Below are 16,940 nucleotides of genomic sequence, written 5' to 3'. Positions count from 1 at the left end.
CATTTAGGGGGGAGTGAATATTACCAGAGGAGAGGAGATGATTCAAAAGTTATTAAACGAGCACCAGCATATGGCAAAGTATGAAGATAATCTTTGTCATTCATTTTCATTTTATCATTTTGAGCGTTGAAAATTTTGAATCATGGAAGTATTTGTGTTTTAATTTTTTCTTATTTTTCTGTAAGGGAAGAAGACAATGTATTTGCTTTGACATTTTCTGAGGTTAAACAGTGCAACATTGTAATATTGAAGAGTAGGGGAGGGGTCGGTTTTTAGTCTTTTAGGGACATTTTATTCGTCTGACTACTAGAGATGTATTTAGGATATTTTTTAGTGTTACCTCCTCCGACCTGGTGGTATCATTTTTTAACCTATCGTACGTCCCGAAATTCTAAATATATCTCAAGAAAAGTCCAATTTAATAAGTGTCGTTGCATGTAGGATAATTGTCCGACATTCCACGACTATTGTCTAAATATGTCAAAATATAGGATCCCTAAAACGAGTCTTACGTATGATTCGTCAAGCATACGTTCCTTTCGTCAATTTGTAAGAAAGCTCTTATAGGACGAAAACGCTGTCAGGAAAGCAGCAATGGTTTAACCCTGCATTAGTATTATTGCATGTATGTTTTAAATGCACATGTTGTATGCACATAGCTCTTGCATTTAGAAACATTATCTAGTACATCGCCAAACTATTAGTTATAGTATGGCCAAGATGTAACAGCATAACTGTATAGTAATACATCATACATGTGTTGTTGTGTTTCAATTTATCAAAAAAGTTTAGTACCGATTTAAAATACAATATTAATAAAAGATTACTACAGTAACCTTTTTCAAAGAATCAATGTTAAAAATCACATTAAAGTTTGCGTGAAATCAGAAGGCATTGTTCGTTATATTGTTGCATGAAAACTTCTAGAAATACCAGTTCTAATATCATGATGAATGTGTTATGTTATAATCTATGGATAATTGATCTTAACATACTTCTATCAACAGACATATATATTGTTTTCATTAAGAACATTATAATAATAAGTATTAGATAAATTATGAAATAAAGTTTGGTTTAAAATATTTGAGGAATATTTTTGGAATTTTTGGCATTTCTCGTTACCTCTACAATTTTACAGTAAAAGTTCAATGAAAATGTTTTAACAAACAAATGAAACACATATATATCTTCCATGAGTTAAAAAACTGACATACATACATGTACAAATATTCCATACCAATCTTCAATAGTATACGAAATCGTATACCTACAAATCTTTCATGGGATATCAAAAGGAGTAACAACGTAATAAAACATTACCAAATGCAGCGCAAAACTATTAGCTGTAGTTTGGACAAGATGTAGAAGAATTACTGTATTGTAATACGTGTTTTGTTGTGTCTTAATCTATCAAAAGCAAACAAAATGGGTGCCGATATAAAACACAATAATAAAAGATTGCTACGAATTGATACTCTTTTAAAACACCAATGACTAAAAATCACTTTAAAGTTTGTATATAAAAAGATGACATTGTTAATTACATTGTTACTTGAAAAAACTTCTACCAATACTAGTTCCGATAGCAAGATATAGGTATTATTTCGTAATAAATAAATAATTGGTCTTAACATACTTCTAGCAATAGACTTAAGTTTCTTTGAAACGGCAAGGATCTAATTCAGTATCTGTTTATAATATTGTTTTCTACGATACTAGTATAATACAACGGTTTTGTTTGGTAACTTAAATGAATAAGCTCTTCTATATAGTTCAGTACGACTCAGTAAATGGTTTGAATATTCTAAGTTAATGCTCATAGACATCGTCTTTTTATCTTTCTCATATCCATTTACACGCATTAAGCCAGTTTTAAACATCAGAATTATGTCCAGTTAAGTTATTGTCAAGTTTCTGCTTTCATCATATACTCGGTTTCCCGTCCGTTTGCTCCTGAACTTCCATTAGAACAAACTACTTTAAGTATGTTACCTGAAATGTATAAATAGCTTTACTTGACCAATTAAGACAAAGGTTACATGGTATTGAGTCATACTTACAGTTTTAATAGAATATCTAATGTAATAAAATCATTACCATCTCTTACATTAAGTTATAAGGAGGAAACATAATCATTACCTTTAGTCTACATGGTTGCTCTTCCGTCTATTTTTAAAGTTAAATCCAGAGAAGCGCTTATGACGCAAGAAATTTTTAAACGTGTTGTTTTCAATGTTTTACAATACTGGGTCGATACCTCTGATGGTGGACAATAAGTCCCCGAGGGAATAATTAGCTCAGTAGTCAGTACTTTGGTACTGACACCATTTAACAAACTTTACTAAAATTGTCCGTTTATAACTTTTGAAATTATTAAGAAACTAAGGTTGCAACTCCCTCAGGCAAAGTTGGCTTTAGATAAATTTGGCTATTTATTTTAGATATTTTTGACATATAGCTCTTCAACGGTTTTGGTACTTCTACATTTTCGGATTTCAAATGTTTGGCTTTAAGCGTTCCTGATGAAGGTAAATCCAGAAAAGCGCTTCGGACGCAAGAAATTATTAAACGTGTTGTTTTCAATATTTTAGTCTGCAAAACTTTTATCATGTTAACCTTGCAAAATGTATAAGTGATACGAACCTTGAGCAAAACAACATTGTTTCCGTCGCCCACACAAAACGATGATTACTATAACTAACAAGAGTACCAGAAAGGCTACACATATAGTTCTAAAACAAAAACAATAATTAACATGAGTACTAAAATATTTTAAAAGATGTATAACTGCAAATGTAGGTCGAAATAGTAACATATGATATCAAAATATGGCTATAAAGATAAAACATATTACACCATAAGTGAAATAAGATAACCAAATAAAAATGAAATAACACTTTATAAATACCAAGCACCTGCAGCCTTTTCTTGGATTTATCTCAAGAGGTTACACTCAAAGACGAACATTTTAAAAGGATGCACAAGAAGATAAACAGTGGATCAGGTGATTAAAGACACCAATACCATATAATAATTATTGTAACTTAAAAATGATGAACATTTAAGTCCTATAGTTGGTAGTAATGGTATTCGGAACACTCGTAAAGCTTTGATTTTATCGAATGCAAGAGAACACATAATATTGAATTTAAAAATAAAACATTTAGTTTAAGGATACTTCTGAAATATGCAAGCAAGGTTTCAAATAGTTGCAGGAAAGTATATATTTAAAAACGTTGCATGCCGACTTGAACTCTTTCACTGAATTTATTACAAATATCGATTGCAAAATTCCGTTAATTGTAATTGTGTTATTAAAATTCATGTACAGATACTGTAACTCTTTTCTCCCAAAAAATAGCGTTTAGAACTGTATTAACGTTAGTATAAAATCTGTGATGAATATTATTTCCATCGTCCATCTTCCTTGCAATACCTTATTTGGTAATATAACTTTAATAGTCATACACGTGTTCCTCAATTCATTAGAAATTCTTAATTCAAGTTCTTGCTGCATCCTCGTTTTAGTTTCGTGCATTAACATTGTGTTACACTTACATAGCCATAAACGTACGATCATTAGAAATGGGATTTGATCTTGAAGTTGTATCATTTTTACCTTCCTTCATTGAATCTACAAATACATCAAAACATAGCATTACAAAAATGAAGTAAAAAAGTCTATAACGAACAGATTATAACATAAATACAATTAAACAAATAATAATGTATATTTTTAAACGAACATACATTAGCCAGACTTTAGAAACTTTAAAATACGAGTACTACGGTAACCGTAATATTTCAAAACATGTTTATTTAAACTTATCAATCTTGAACACATCTTATTTTCTTTGAGCAATATATTGGAAGGAGTTTAATGTGGACAAATAACATTTTGGAATGATTATTACACTTCTAAAGGTCGACAAAGTACAGACAGTAAAATGACAAAGACAAAATAAGATGAATTGACAAACAAAATTCGCTTGAATCATTCATAGAAAACTGAAATTTTGACAAAATGAATCAAATCAAACCCTGGAAAAATACTGAAATTCCAGGGAAAAGCCCAGTAAAGTATACTAAATTATTCAAGCGTTAATTATATAACATATACATTCTTTAAAATACAGTGCATACATATTAAAAATAAAATTTCATGGTATAAATCACGTGTTTACGGAACATCAATTTGCCTTCCGAATTTGTATTTGTATTGGAAAAATACTAAGTATATCGGCCGGGTCAGAATTTTCCACTGAGCTAAAGACATATTTTATTGTAACGTCTCTATTAAGCCAAGGGTGACATGTTTTGTGTTACGTTTGTTATAAAATGAATCAGCATTGCAATTTGTTAGTACGGAAATCGGTAAAGTCTTAATTGCTAAATTCAAAATTGAGAATGGAAATTGGGAACGTACCAAAGAGACAACAACCTGACCAAAAAGCATATAAATTTGTATTTAAAACATTTCGTAAACAGAAATGTTTTGGTCTCCATATTAGCTGCATGTTTGCACTTTTTTTTTTCATCAAACAGATTTATGTTTATTCTTAAAGTGTCCAATTACTTGTTACTGTTTCCTCTGCTAGTATTGGTGATCGCTTAGTGTGTACCATTGCTGTAAAAATTCCAGGTAAACTATGAATTTTCCTGAAATTAGAAAAACAAATTGCAGAAACTGTCAACGCAGATCAAAACGACTCAAAATAGATATCATTTTAAAGATATGAAAAAAAAAATCATCAAAGCAACATTTACCCAGAAAATGTTTTGCAGCATTTTTATATTTTATAGTATTTTATGTGAGGATTTCTGCGTTTTTGGTAAGACCGGATGTTAAAAATGACAAAAATCATGCCGATTTTTGTGTTAAGTGGACCACCTTATGTACCACAAACTATTTTTGTTGGAAAAATTTGTCAGTTAGCAGTTTAAATGTTTGAAATCTTCACTTATTACCATGAAAATAACAAAAAGTGTTATGCATTATCTCATCTTTACCATAAAATACCATGTTAGCCATTTCTCCTTGCTATACTGAAATAAAAAAAATGATGTCACGTTGTTTCCATGGCAACTAGACTATACAGATTTTGTTTATTGATTTTTTTATAATTTGATTGTTAATTGACCATTTGAACTTTTTAAAAAAAGTAATTGAAAAAAATAATCTGGCCAAAAATTTTCATATTTGGTTTTTATTACAGATAATTGATGTTTTAAAAAGGCTAAAAGTTTAAATTCTGTGAGAGCCAACAATTCCGATAGGTTTTGCTAAATGCAGCTATTGTAATACATTTTTGCACCTTCATCCGACTAGACACTAAAACTTTTTTAAATAATCAAGAACTTTCGTTGTACTGGAATAGATTTAGAAAATTAATTTTAACAGGTTTAACCCACCATTTTTATTTTAAAATGCTCGTACCAAGTCAGGGAAAAGGCCATTGTTATATAATAGTTCGTTTTTGAGTGTGTTACATTTTAATGTTGTGTTTCTGTTGTGTCGTTGTACTCTTATATTTGATACGTTTCCCTCAGTTTGAGTTTGTAACCCGGATTTATTTCTCTCTATCGATTGATGAATTTCGAACAGCGGTATACTACTGTTGCCTTTATATACTACTGTTGCCTTTATATACTACTGTTGCCTTTATTTATAAGACTTTTACAGATGGCTTATAAATATCATATACAAGATTTATAAAAAGAAAAATTGAGGGTCAATGTGCAAATTATTTTGAGGCATTCATATCTATTAGATAAAACCAGAGGATTCCGAAAATCTGACAAAAATCCCAAAACATGACAAGCGAACATCCTTAAAGAGGCTATATTGTATCTTTATCCTAAGTAACTTACTGATAAACAGCTCTACAAGGTCCACATCCTGTATCATTCTTTGCTGTCCCATGGTCACATGGTTGACATACTAAAATGAAGACAGCTTTTTTTTTAAATTTGTCGTTTTTAGATTTGTTAGCATATGATATAAATGATATAAACGTAAATTTCAAAATAAATCATCATGATTATAAAGAATAAAAAGACACAAACATTATGTTTACTTTTATGATTTAAAACTGTTGCCATATTACCTCCATTCTCATCAAGTGATGTGTTTACTGGGCATCCTAGGTTATGAACGTTACATATACATGGGTCTCCATAGTAACAGTTGTTTGTGTTACATTTGCATCCATTAAGAATATCACAATAGCCTTCTACATCTTTTCGACTGTATGTTAAATCTAGCAAGAAATCATACATTTTACACATTAAGGAATTATGATCTGTGCTATTTTAATTTTTCCTGTCTAGATCTTGTCGGGTTAAAGCTTGTAATATGATTTAGAGATTTGTTTCATGTTGAAGACAGACAACAGTATTCAATTTTATCTGTGTCCTGCGGTGTCTGTTTACTACATATAAATCTTAAAACGCACGTATACACTATTATATCAACAGATTTCGCGTTTAACAGTGTATTTTGGACTGCATCTTTACTAAAAGGTCCGCCACTTAGAAAATGTAAATGTTTTTGAGTTTGAAAGATATTCGAACGCATGAACGGTATTTTGTTTTATTTCACCTTCACATTACTATTAGGTTAATTTTCAATTACAAACGCTCGACAAATAAATAGATTTAAGATATGTTATCTTGTTGTTTCAGGAAAGATATTTTTTTTATATTAGCCAATCATATTACTAAATTGTATCTAGCAAGGCTGTGTTTCATCTGATCAAATGAGATTTGATTATTAAACGAGGATCATACTGAAATATATATTTTATTCATAATGCTTGAGGTGGTTAAATTTTCCAGGAAGTGACATAACTATAAAGACATACTGACAACAAAATCGGGAAATATAATAAATCTGTATTGTCCTTCAAATTGCATTCTGGTGTTAAAGAGGATGACATTTATTTGTTTTATGTTGTTTTTGTTGTTGTCTCACAACGTCAGGACGAAGTCAGCCATCCTACCAAACTATCAAGGCAAATACATACTATATATTTTAAAAACGACGACATATCTTAATTCGTATTGCAATATATATATATGTCTATTTTTACGTGGGTTCAGTAAACATAACATTAATGATTAGTTTTCATTATATACGTAAGGTGTATGAAACAGGCAAGGTTGGGATACAATCAATATATTGGGGTTAGATAAAAAGCAACATGGCAACAACGACACAGAAGACTCTTCAAGAAAGCAAAGAACACTACACAGAAAAACAAAAATTATGAAACACGAAATTTGATTCCCACCAAACAAGGTATGAACCCTGGTGATGCAGGAAAATAAAACTTTTAGCTCCACAATTGACATTGATGAAATTTCAAATAAATGCATTTTTTGCTTTTATTTGATAATTTTCACCTTTTAAACTTCTGTCGTTTGTTCAATATGAATTCCAAAGTGTAATTTGTAACAGTTATCTTAAAGTCAAATGCTTAATGTAAAAATGCTATATTGAACCTCCAAGACAACATATTTATCATTTATTATCAGGTGCATTATCTTATTTTTCCAAATTCATCTTATGTTCTTTGTTCTTCGTATGTTTTAAAATAAAGAGTTTATCAGGAGAAATTTTATTACCTTCAGCTAAACAAAGACTTATAGGCTTGAAACATGTGATGTTGTGCTGATTTGATGTAACATAGTTTGGTTGTACATATCCAGGTAAACACTGCTTACAGTAAAACCCGTTAGACTCGAGACAAGGTTTAATTTCTTCCCCTACAAAATTGTAATGCGATATTTTAGTGTATTAACTATGCGTTCTTAGTAACAATACGTATGAATAATCACATTCCATTAGTGTTCTGGTTTTATAATAAAATAACATCTTGGATGCAACAAAACAATAACTTAAAAATAATACATTGTAGTATAAGCCATTATGATACTGTAATGGTTACACCTTTTCTGTAAACGTATAGTCTGCCAGATGTATTTAATCATAGTTAAACGCTGAAATGGTTAATTCTCTACATGGTTATTGTTATATAATATCATCTAAATACATAACATGCATAATGAGTTTTTGATTTTTAGTATTCTTCGGTCGAAAAATTAATGGAAAAAATGTTGAAATATTATATACTTAACACATTTTTTTGCAACGGTCAAAATTATTTTGTTTATGATATTTCTAGCTGAAGTCGGTGTTTTGACTTTGAAAGACAGTGCATGCTGTACACTGTAGTTTATATGTTTCAGCTCATTTTTAATAATCGTGATGCATATGTGTATGGTATTAATATTAGTTTAGAATGTAATAGTATTCATAGAATATACTAACAATGGTATGGTATTCATAAAATTCACTCATGACTTGTTTTTACATGCATCTATATTTCATTTATATGTTGTTTTAATGTTATTATTGTCGTTACTTCGTTCACGCTTCTATTGTAATCTTTCCAATAAATATGTAATATTATTTTCTTTTTTCTTCATTTATATATCATAAAAATTGAGAATGAAAATGGAGAATGTGTCAAAGATACAAAATCCCGACAATGCCACCAATTGGTCATCAATGCAGCGAGAAACTGCCGCACCCGGAGGTGTGCTTCAGCTGGCCCCTAAACATAATTGTATACTTGTTCAGTGATAAAATACGTCATACTAAACTCATACACAAGAAATTAAATTTAAAAATCATGCAAGACTAACATAGACCAGAGGCTCCTGACTTGGGACAGGCGCAAAAAATACGACGGGGTTAAACATGTGTTTATAGATCCATACCTTAAGTCAATGTAAAAATCAAACACACAACAATACGGTCAGTAAAATTCAGTTCAAAAGAAGTCCGAGGAAAGGGTAGTGTTCATTATTAGTATTAGATTTATTTAAAATTAGTTCAATTGAATTTCCAAAGCGACTTTTTAAAGGCCCATTTAATTAGGTGTGTGATTTCTTTCTTAAAAAAAGTTTGAGACAAAGTGATATATAGGGTAGAAATATCAAAACTCAGAACAGATTCAAAATCACCAATATGAGCATGCAATTTATCAAGTACTTCCAACGAATTTTTAACACTCCAAAAGTAATTAATTCCACCATTTTTAAAGACCTTATTTGTATAATCTATTATTAGGGTTTTGATTGTACCAAGTGTACTAGTAAGTAGAATCGACAATTTAGTAGTGTAACAATGGCTTGAAGACGAAATCAATCTTTATTTGTAAAGTTTCTTGTGAAGTTTCGAAAGCCAGTACATAGTTGGAACTTTCATTTGGTTCTGCTTGTAGAGAAAGAGCTAAATGTTTATGTTTGTTACAGATGTCGTTTTCCGAAAATGAATCAGTTGGAATGTTGGCGAATTCGAGATTTCCTTTCGCAGAAGAACCATATATATTTTAGCTTTATTTAAACCATAAAGTATAATGATTGCCAATGAGACAACAATCCACAAAAGACCAAAATTGACACAGACATTAACAACTATAGGCCACCGTACGGCCTTCAACAATGAGCAAATGCCATAACGCATAGTCAGCTATAAAAGGAACCGATAAGGCAATGTAAGACAATTCAAACGAGAAAACTAACGGTATCATTTATGTAAAAAAATGAAACAAATATGTAACACAAAACAAACGACAACCACTGAATTACAGGTTCCTGACTTGGGACAGGCACATACATAAATAATGTGGCGGGGTTAATCATGTTAGCGGGATCCCAACCCTCCCACTAACCTGGGACAGTGGTATAACAGTACATAAAGGACTTTTTAAACACATATGTCTGATAAGAAAGCTTCTATATCACTTTACTAACGTTTTTTGTAAATATTCTGTTTACAGATGTCAAAACGTGAGTTCAATGATTGAACTATTTTAGTAATGCGCAAGTATTATTTGAATAAATGTAATAAATTTTGGACTTGTTTGGCTTTCTAACTATTTTAATCTGAGCTTCACTGATGAGTCTTATGTAGACGAATCGCGCGTCTGGCGTGTTCATTTATAAGTCTGGTACCTGTGATAACTATTTACACCACTGGGTCGATGCCCTGCTGGTAGACGTTTCTTTCTGGAGGGTATCACCAGCCCAGTAGTCAGCACTTTGGTGTTGACATGAATATCAATTGTATGGTCAATTTTTATAAATTTCCTGTTTACAAAATTATGAATTTTTCGAAACACTTAGGATTTTCTTATAACAGGCATAGATTACCTTAGCCGTATTGGGCACAACTTTTTTGAATTTCGGGTCCTTAACGCTCTTAAACTTTGAAGTTGTTTGGCTTGATAACTATTTTGATCTGAGCGTCACCTTTAATAATTTTTTAAAGGAACTTTTTTGATAGGTGAATACGATAAGCTGGTTCTCGACTGACTACTACACTTTGTTTGAGTGTAGCGTAATACAAGCGGATTCCAATTTATCAAGAAGATAGCTTAGTGAAAAATGTACTGTAATGATATTAGGGACGCTTAATAATGAGCTAACCCGTTTATTGACTATGGGCAATGTCCATATTTACCAACAGTGTGTATTTTATTTTAATGACACAAATAATGTCGGTTTGTGGCCTATTTATAAAGGACTCTTCACTAAAAAAAAAGCGTATGTCTGCATAGTTTGGACAATATATCAAACCTGTAATTAAAGTAAAGCACAATTACCTGGAGGACATTCAACAAACACAAAACATCCATAATCTGACTCGTCCCTTAATAATGATGATACAAAACACAACTGCAAAAAATCATAATTGTGTATGAAAATATTTAAAGTTATGAGATAATATAATGTTTCAGTAATAATGTAAGAATGGAGTAAAACAACAAAAACATAAAAACACTTGCTTACCCTTCCGAAGCACCTGAGATCACCCCTAGTTTTTGGTTGGATTCGTGTTGCTTATTCTTTAGTTTTCTATGTTGTGTCATGTGTTCTATTGTTTGTCTGTTTGTCTTCTTTCATTTTTAGCCAGGTGTTGTCAGTTTATTTTCAATTTATGAGTTTGACTGTCCCTTTGGTATCTTTCGTCCCTCTTTTGTAACCTATAAACAATTAGTATTTTTTTATTATTTTAAGTGGTAGTCTTTTAGTATTCTCGATTATTTTTAGGATAGTTTTGCATAATAAGACCTGACATTTAATTTAGTGCTGGAAACAAACAATCATATTTAGTAACATTTGGTATATGCATGAATTATACTTAATCATTATTTTGTGTTCTTTCAACTCTTCATTTGTTTGCAGTAACCTGTAGCCTGATCGACGCCTAGCAAGATAAACACATCTTTTTTGCTTTTGGATTGTTTTTTATGTGTTTGTTGTCATGTTGACATTCCGTGATTTTGTGTCCTAATTTGAAACTGATACCCATATCCTCTTATCCTTTCTTGTCTGAGTTCACAATCGTGCTATCGTATCAAACTCATAATTCAAATTAAACAGGTCTTTGTATATTGTGACTTTTTTTGTTGTGATGTTACACTATTGTTTCAGATACCGGTAAAGGTATGGTACTATTAAAACGTTTAAACCCGCTGCAATTGTTTGCACCTGACCTGAGTCAGGAACCTGATTTTCAGTAGTTGTCGTTTGTTGATGGGATTCATAAATATTTTTCGTTTCCTTTTTTAATAGATGAGACCGTTGGTTTTCCAGTTTGATTGGTAATACAATGAGTTATAATGGGGCCCTTTATAGCTTGCTGTTCGTTGTGAGTCAAGGCTGCCTGTTAAAGGTCGTACTTTGACCTATAATTGTTGAATTTTTGCTATCTTGGATGGAGTGTTGTCTCATTGAAACTCGTACAACATCTTCTTATATCTAATTAAGTGCTGATAAAAAACAATCATATTAAGTAAAATGCTTTATATGCATGTATTACACTAAATCATTAGTTGGTGTTCTTTTAATTCTTTCTTTGTTCGCAAGTAACCTGCAGCTGTGTTCTACCATTCCAGAAGAAGACCGCGTTTTTTACTTTGCTTTTTGGTCTTTAGATGTTTTTAGCATGTTTGCATTCCGTGAATTTGTGTCCTGATTTGAAATTGATACCCATATCTGGGTATCTTTCCATGTTAAAGTTCACAATCTAGCTATCGTATCAAACTTATAGTTTAATCAAGCAGGTCTTTTGTTACTAAAATTGAGAATGGAAAGGCCAAAAATGAGTCTTTAACACAGCGAGACAATCCCACCCCCGCAGGTGGAAATGAGCTAGTCCCTTAAAAAATTGTTAACTAGTTCAGACAAAATACTCTAAAGGGAGTATTAATGGTAGAAAAGAAAGGATTGATTTTAACTAGCAAAAATGAATTATACATGTTGAATCCATCAATAACACCGGGTACTTATCAGGATCTGTCTTGTATCAGTAAAAGAGATGAAGTTAATAATTTAAATGGAATAATCGCCATGATGGGCCTGCAGCACATAGTATAGAGACTGGAGCCAAACCATAGAATAAAGATGAATTTTTGGGCCAAAGTTAATTCCAAAGTAAGAGGATATTGTTTTTACTTTAAAAAAAAAAACCGCATAACTATACTCACCAAAGGTATAAAGCAAACGATGACAAAGAAGAGTGATGGTTGCAGGGTCATTCCTGTTAAGTAACTGAAATTATGCTGCTATTGTTCCTGTAATTGATTATAAATAATTTAAACATTAATTATTTTTTATTTTTTATTTTTGAAGGTGACATAATGACTATTCTAGAATAATTACATTACTTGTATGTTTCACAAGAACTCATTACTTTGATATTGCCTTCTTACCTTTTTGTTCGAGTGCGATTTGTGAGTCTTAATTTGTAGAGGAAACGCAAGCAAAACTGACAAACCAAACTATTAACCTGGGATCTTTGGTGAGTAATGACAGTCTTTAACAGGTCTGTGACATATTATTTCAACAATTCTGAAGAAAAGTAAGAAATCATCACAACTGTAATCAGCAGCAACATGATTACACTACACAATGCTCATAGTCTAAAAAAAAGGTTTTATTCGACAGTACTTCACTGTACTTAACTGTTCTCGACTAGGTCTCGATTTAACTTAATTAGTCTGATTCAGTACTTGATGATCATTGGGTAGTCTGAAATGGTCTCGACTAAGGCTGAACCAGTCTCGACTCAGTCTCAACAAGTCTCGACCTGTCCTAACTAGTCTGGACCTTCAAATTTAGTCTTGACTGATGTAATTCAGATATAGATCTTACAAATTTCCATTATTTGGTAATTTGGTTAATTGCTGTGAAATTAAAAAAATAATTCATAGGTAAAAAAATAATGATAACATTCATGTAAGCATCTTTAATTTTTTTATAACGTTTTCAAATCAACTTGGATTTTCATCAAACTATGCAGCTATCTTAGTAATATATTGATTTTACTGAATACCAGGTTATATTTAGTTTTGTGCATTGCTGTCAAATTTAAGAATTAAATTAATCTAATCTTAATTAAGAAAAAGCTAGGATATGCAGTTCGGCCAAACTCAGATAGTACACTTTAAATTTTTTTATAACTTTTTCAAATCAACTTGGATTTTTATCAAACTATACAGCTATCCTAGTGATATAATGATTTTACTCAATCCTAGGTTATTATGTCATAGATTTTATAAAATTATTGTTTAAAAATGAAATTTGACGATCGTTTAAATTAAAACGACTTCGGAGAAATCAGTTTTAAATCATTAATTAAATATTCAATGAAATATTTGAAGGAATGTTTACAGATAAACATAGTTTATAATTGCATAGATTTCCTTCCGTGTTTCGACATCTTTTCATTCATTTTTTCATACATGTGAACAGACATATCAAAATAGAAAAAGAAAAGAAAAGAAATATAGAAAATACAATATCACTTCTCACCTTATAAAAGTTATGAAGCTTTCTAACGTGCAAGTATTGCAGCATTATATTTATAAATTGGAAATCCCAATTATATTTACCTAAGTATAAATTTGATTAAAAGGCTATCTACTATTAATTATAGGACTAAACGCCTTTTTAAAGGAATTTATTGGTGTATAAACTCGACCAATCCCTTACAAACAAATAAAAGTCCAAAGAACTTTTATGATAGACTGTTATGATATGTTTGTGAGTGACTTGGTACAGTTTATACGCCAATAAATTCCTTTAAAAAGGCGTTTAATCCTTATAATTCTTTAAAATTGTAGATAAGCAATTTATTTTTTCACACTCGTAACCTCTATCACATGAAAATTGTATATGTGTGTCGTTGAATATGCCTGGCGCATGAATGTATTTGTTGGTTAGCGCAAAAATATGTACTCCATGAAATTTGCAATCTGATAAAAAGTAATCTACAAAAACTCTCATTATCATTTGAACGAATGTTTTGTGTTTATTAATTAATTTAACGATTAACGCGAAGTGAAATTGTTTTTTTAACTTCGATCCAGATTGAGTCATTTTCGCCGCCATCTTGTTTACATTGGTTACCATAAGAAGTTCTGTCAACGGCGTCCCTCGAAAAATAAACAACGTCATGAACAACTACCGGAAGTCCTCTCGGCCAATCATATCAACGTATTCCCAAATATGCATATCATATAAGAATTATTTATATATGATCCGGTTCGATGATAAAAAATCATGTCAGGCAATCATTCTATTCAATGATACAAGAAAAACGCATTGATTGCAAATGATTTCCACATAAAGTAGATAAAACTATTATAGATAACCGTTCGGATTCCCAACAATGAAAAAACCTTATAACTTATAGTCGGTATGACCTTTTTTATTATATATATAGTGATGACAATTACTATATCCGGAGCACCTGAGATCACCCCTAGTTTTTGGTGGGGTTCGTGTTGCTTATTATTTGGTTTTCTATGTTGGGTCATGCATACTATTGTTTGTTTGTCTTTTTCATTTTTAGCCATGGCGTTGTCAGTTTATTTTCGATTTCTGAGTTTAACTGTCCCTCTGGTATCTTTCAATCCTCTTTTACGGAATTTGTTTTACTTTATGTCCGATGGAAAATAGTTCATGCATCATTGTATACATGGAATTCGTAAACCGATCTAAAGCTAAACAATAAATAGACATTTAAAATCATGAATTATGCATACGTTTGACTTTAGCTATTTGAAAAGGTTTTCCAATACATGTACTAGGTTGTAATTAATGTAAAAATGAATTGCATTGCATTTTTCTCTATCAATTACATTCATAAAAAGGGATACTTTGTATAAATAATAAATATACTAAACAATATGCATTATAATTAGTTAGTGCTTTAGTGGAGTCATCACAATGTGTATGCCGCGAAAATAACATGTGATGTTTATTTTAATGAGATCCACTTCAACGTTGATGAAGCTTTTCTACTTGTCAATAACCTGTAAAAGAAAGAGGCGGACGTTACCGTGCAATGGGACATTCAAAAGCTGATAATCCAGTTAAAGAGTGAAAGATAAAATGAAAGAAAACACGAAAGACAGTCAAACAACAGTCTAAAAACACTATATAAAACAAAATACTACCAAACGCCGGGAATGATGTACGATATTGACTATTGAATGTCTTGTCAGAGCGAGAACACATACAAGATCCTTTTCAATTGATGGTTTTTATGGTGGCTATGGTTACAGTTTACTAGTATAATAGTCCGAGATTGGGGTTCTTCAATTCGGTTTTTTTTAATTTCTGTGTGCCATTTTCTCTATTCTTAATACTTTCTTTATATTTTAGCATCTCATTATTCTCTTATTCTTTTTTTTTCTTTTCATTTCTCAGGCTCTATTCTGTTAAAATGATATCGATAATTAGAGACATCACAAATTGGAGAAATGTCTGGTGTGAACCTTTGATCATTGCATAAAATATAAAGACTTGTCATATATATACAGCGTGTTTAATTCTAAAGGATTCCTCTCAAATCGGTATGGCGAATTTCGGACGAGATAGATAATAAACCCAATCTGAAATTCTAATCGAACCTTTTTTTCAGAAGAAAACTTTCGAATTATAATTTCATAGCTCGGAGAAGGCTTGTTGACCTATAGTTGATAATTCCTGTGTCATTTGGTCTCTTGTGAAGAGTAGTCTCAATGGAAATCCCACCTTCTTCTTTTTATGATATCCAGTTATCCATCAGATTTTGATTATTCACTGATGTGCATGCTTAGGATAATTATAAATAAATATTTCAAAAGAATTGTGCTAAAAATAAACAAAATTAATACTAACATGACGAACATGACATGCGGTTAAAACTATTTACATAACTACTAAGGTTTACTGTTCTATGTTGAAGAGAAAATTATTTAGTGGGGAGAAGTACTATCTTTGAAGGTAGTAAATTCCATTATGTAATCTTAAAATGAAAAAAGAAATATTTGTAACAGTTTAAAAATGTAAGTTTTATGATGAATTTGTCGGGTTCTATTGTCTGTTGTTTTAAGTAATTATGATGATACTGCGACAATATGGTGAACAATTTTAAAGAACATTATCATTGGAGTCTAGCTTTAAGTCTGCGTTGTTGTAAGGTAGGCCAGTTTAAAGTATTTATCATGACTTAAACGATACTGGTGTTGTGATAACGATTGCAGACATACCTAGCAGCCCGACGCTAAACCATCTCAAGTGTATTACATTGTTCAGCAGTATGAGGGTTCCAAACCGAGTAGAAATATTCTTGTTTCGGTCAGACAATTGCTAGGTTCGCCTGAGACTTTATGTTTGTGGTGGATGTCTTGAGATTTTTTTAAGAAACCTGGGTTTTTATTGGCATTTGCGATGATGTTGTTTGTATGTTGGGTCCATTTTAAGTCGAATTTAAGAGTTATACCAAGATATTTAGCTGAGGATATAGATTCTAGGATATGGCTGTGGAGAATGTTAACGTGGTAGATTGTAATTTTCTTGTTGAACGCATATGA

At 31.1% G+C, this 16,940-nt stretch overlaps 1 protein-coding gene across 1 annotated transcript; it reads right to left on the bottom strand.

The window, feature by feature from the left end:
• Positions 1-1,452: 1,452 nt before the first annotated feature.
• On the bottom strand, positions 1,453-13,921 carry LOC139499964 (uncharacterized). Its single transcript, XM_071288628.1, has 11 exons — positions 13,891-13,921; positions 12,789-12,927; positions 12,564-12,650; positions 10,677-10,749; positions 7,630-7,770; positions 6,111-6,263; positions 5,875-5,944; positions 4,580-4,662; positions 3,562-3,637; positions 2,647-2,735; positions 1,453-1,995 (listed from the first exon to the last, which is right to left on the bottom strand). The coding sequence occupies exons 3-11, from the start codon at positions 12,612-12,614 to the stop codon at positions 1,910-1,912; spliced, it is 822 nt and encodes a 273-aa protein (XP_071144729.1). The 5' UTR covers positions 12,615-12,650; positions 12,789-12,927; positions 13,891-13,921; the 3' UTR covers positions 1,453-1,909.
• Between the last annotated feature and the right edge of the window lie 3,019 nt (positions 13,922-16,940).

This window comes from Mytilus edulis, chromosome 13 (assembly GCF_963676685.1).
Source record: "Mytilus edulis chromosome 13, xbMytEdul2.2, whole genome shotgun sequence".
NCBI classification, from domain to species: domain Eukaryota; kingdom Metazoa; phylum Mollusca; class Bivalvia; order Mytilida; family Mytilidae; genus Mytilus; species Mytilus edulis.
The sequence above is the reverse complement of the archived record's forward strand: the minus strand, read 5'-3'. Positions and strand labels throughout refer to the sequence as shown.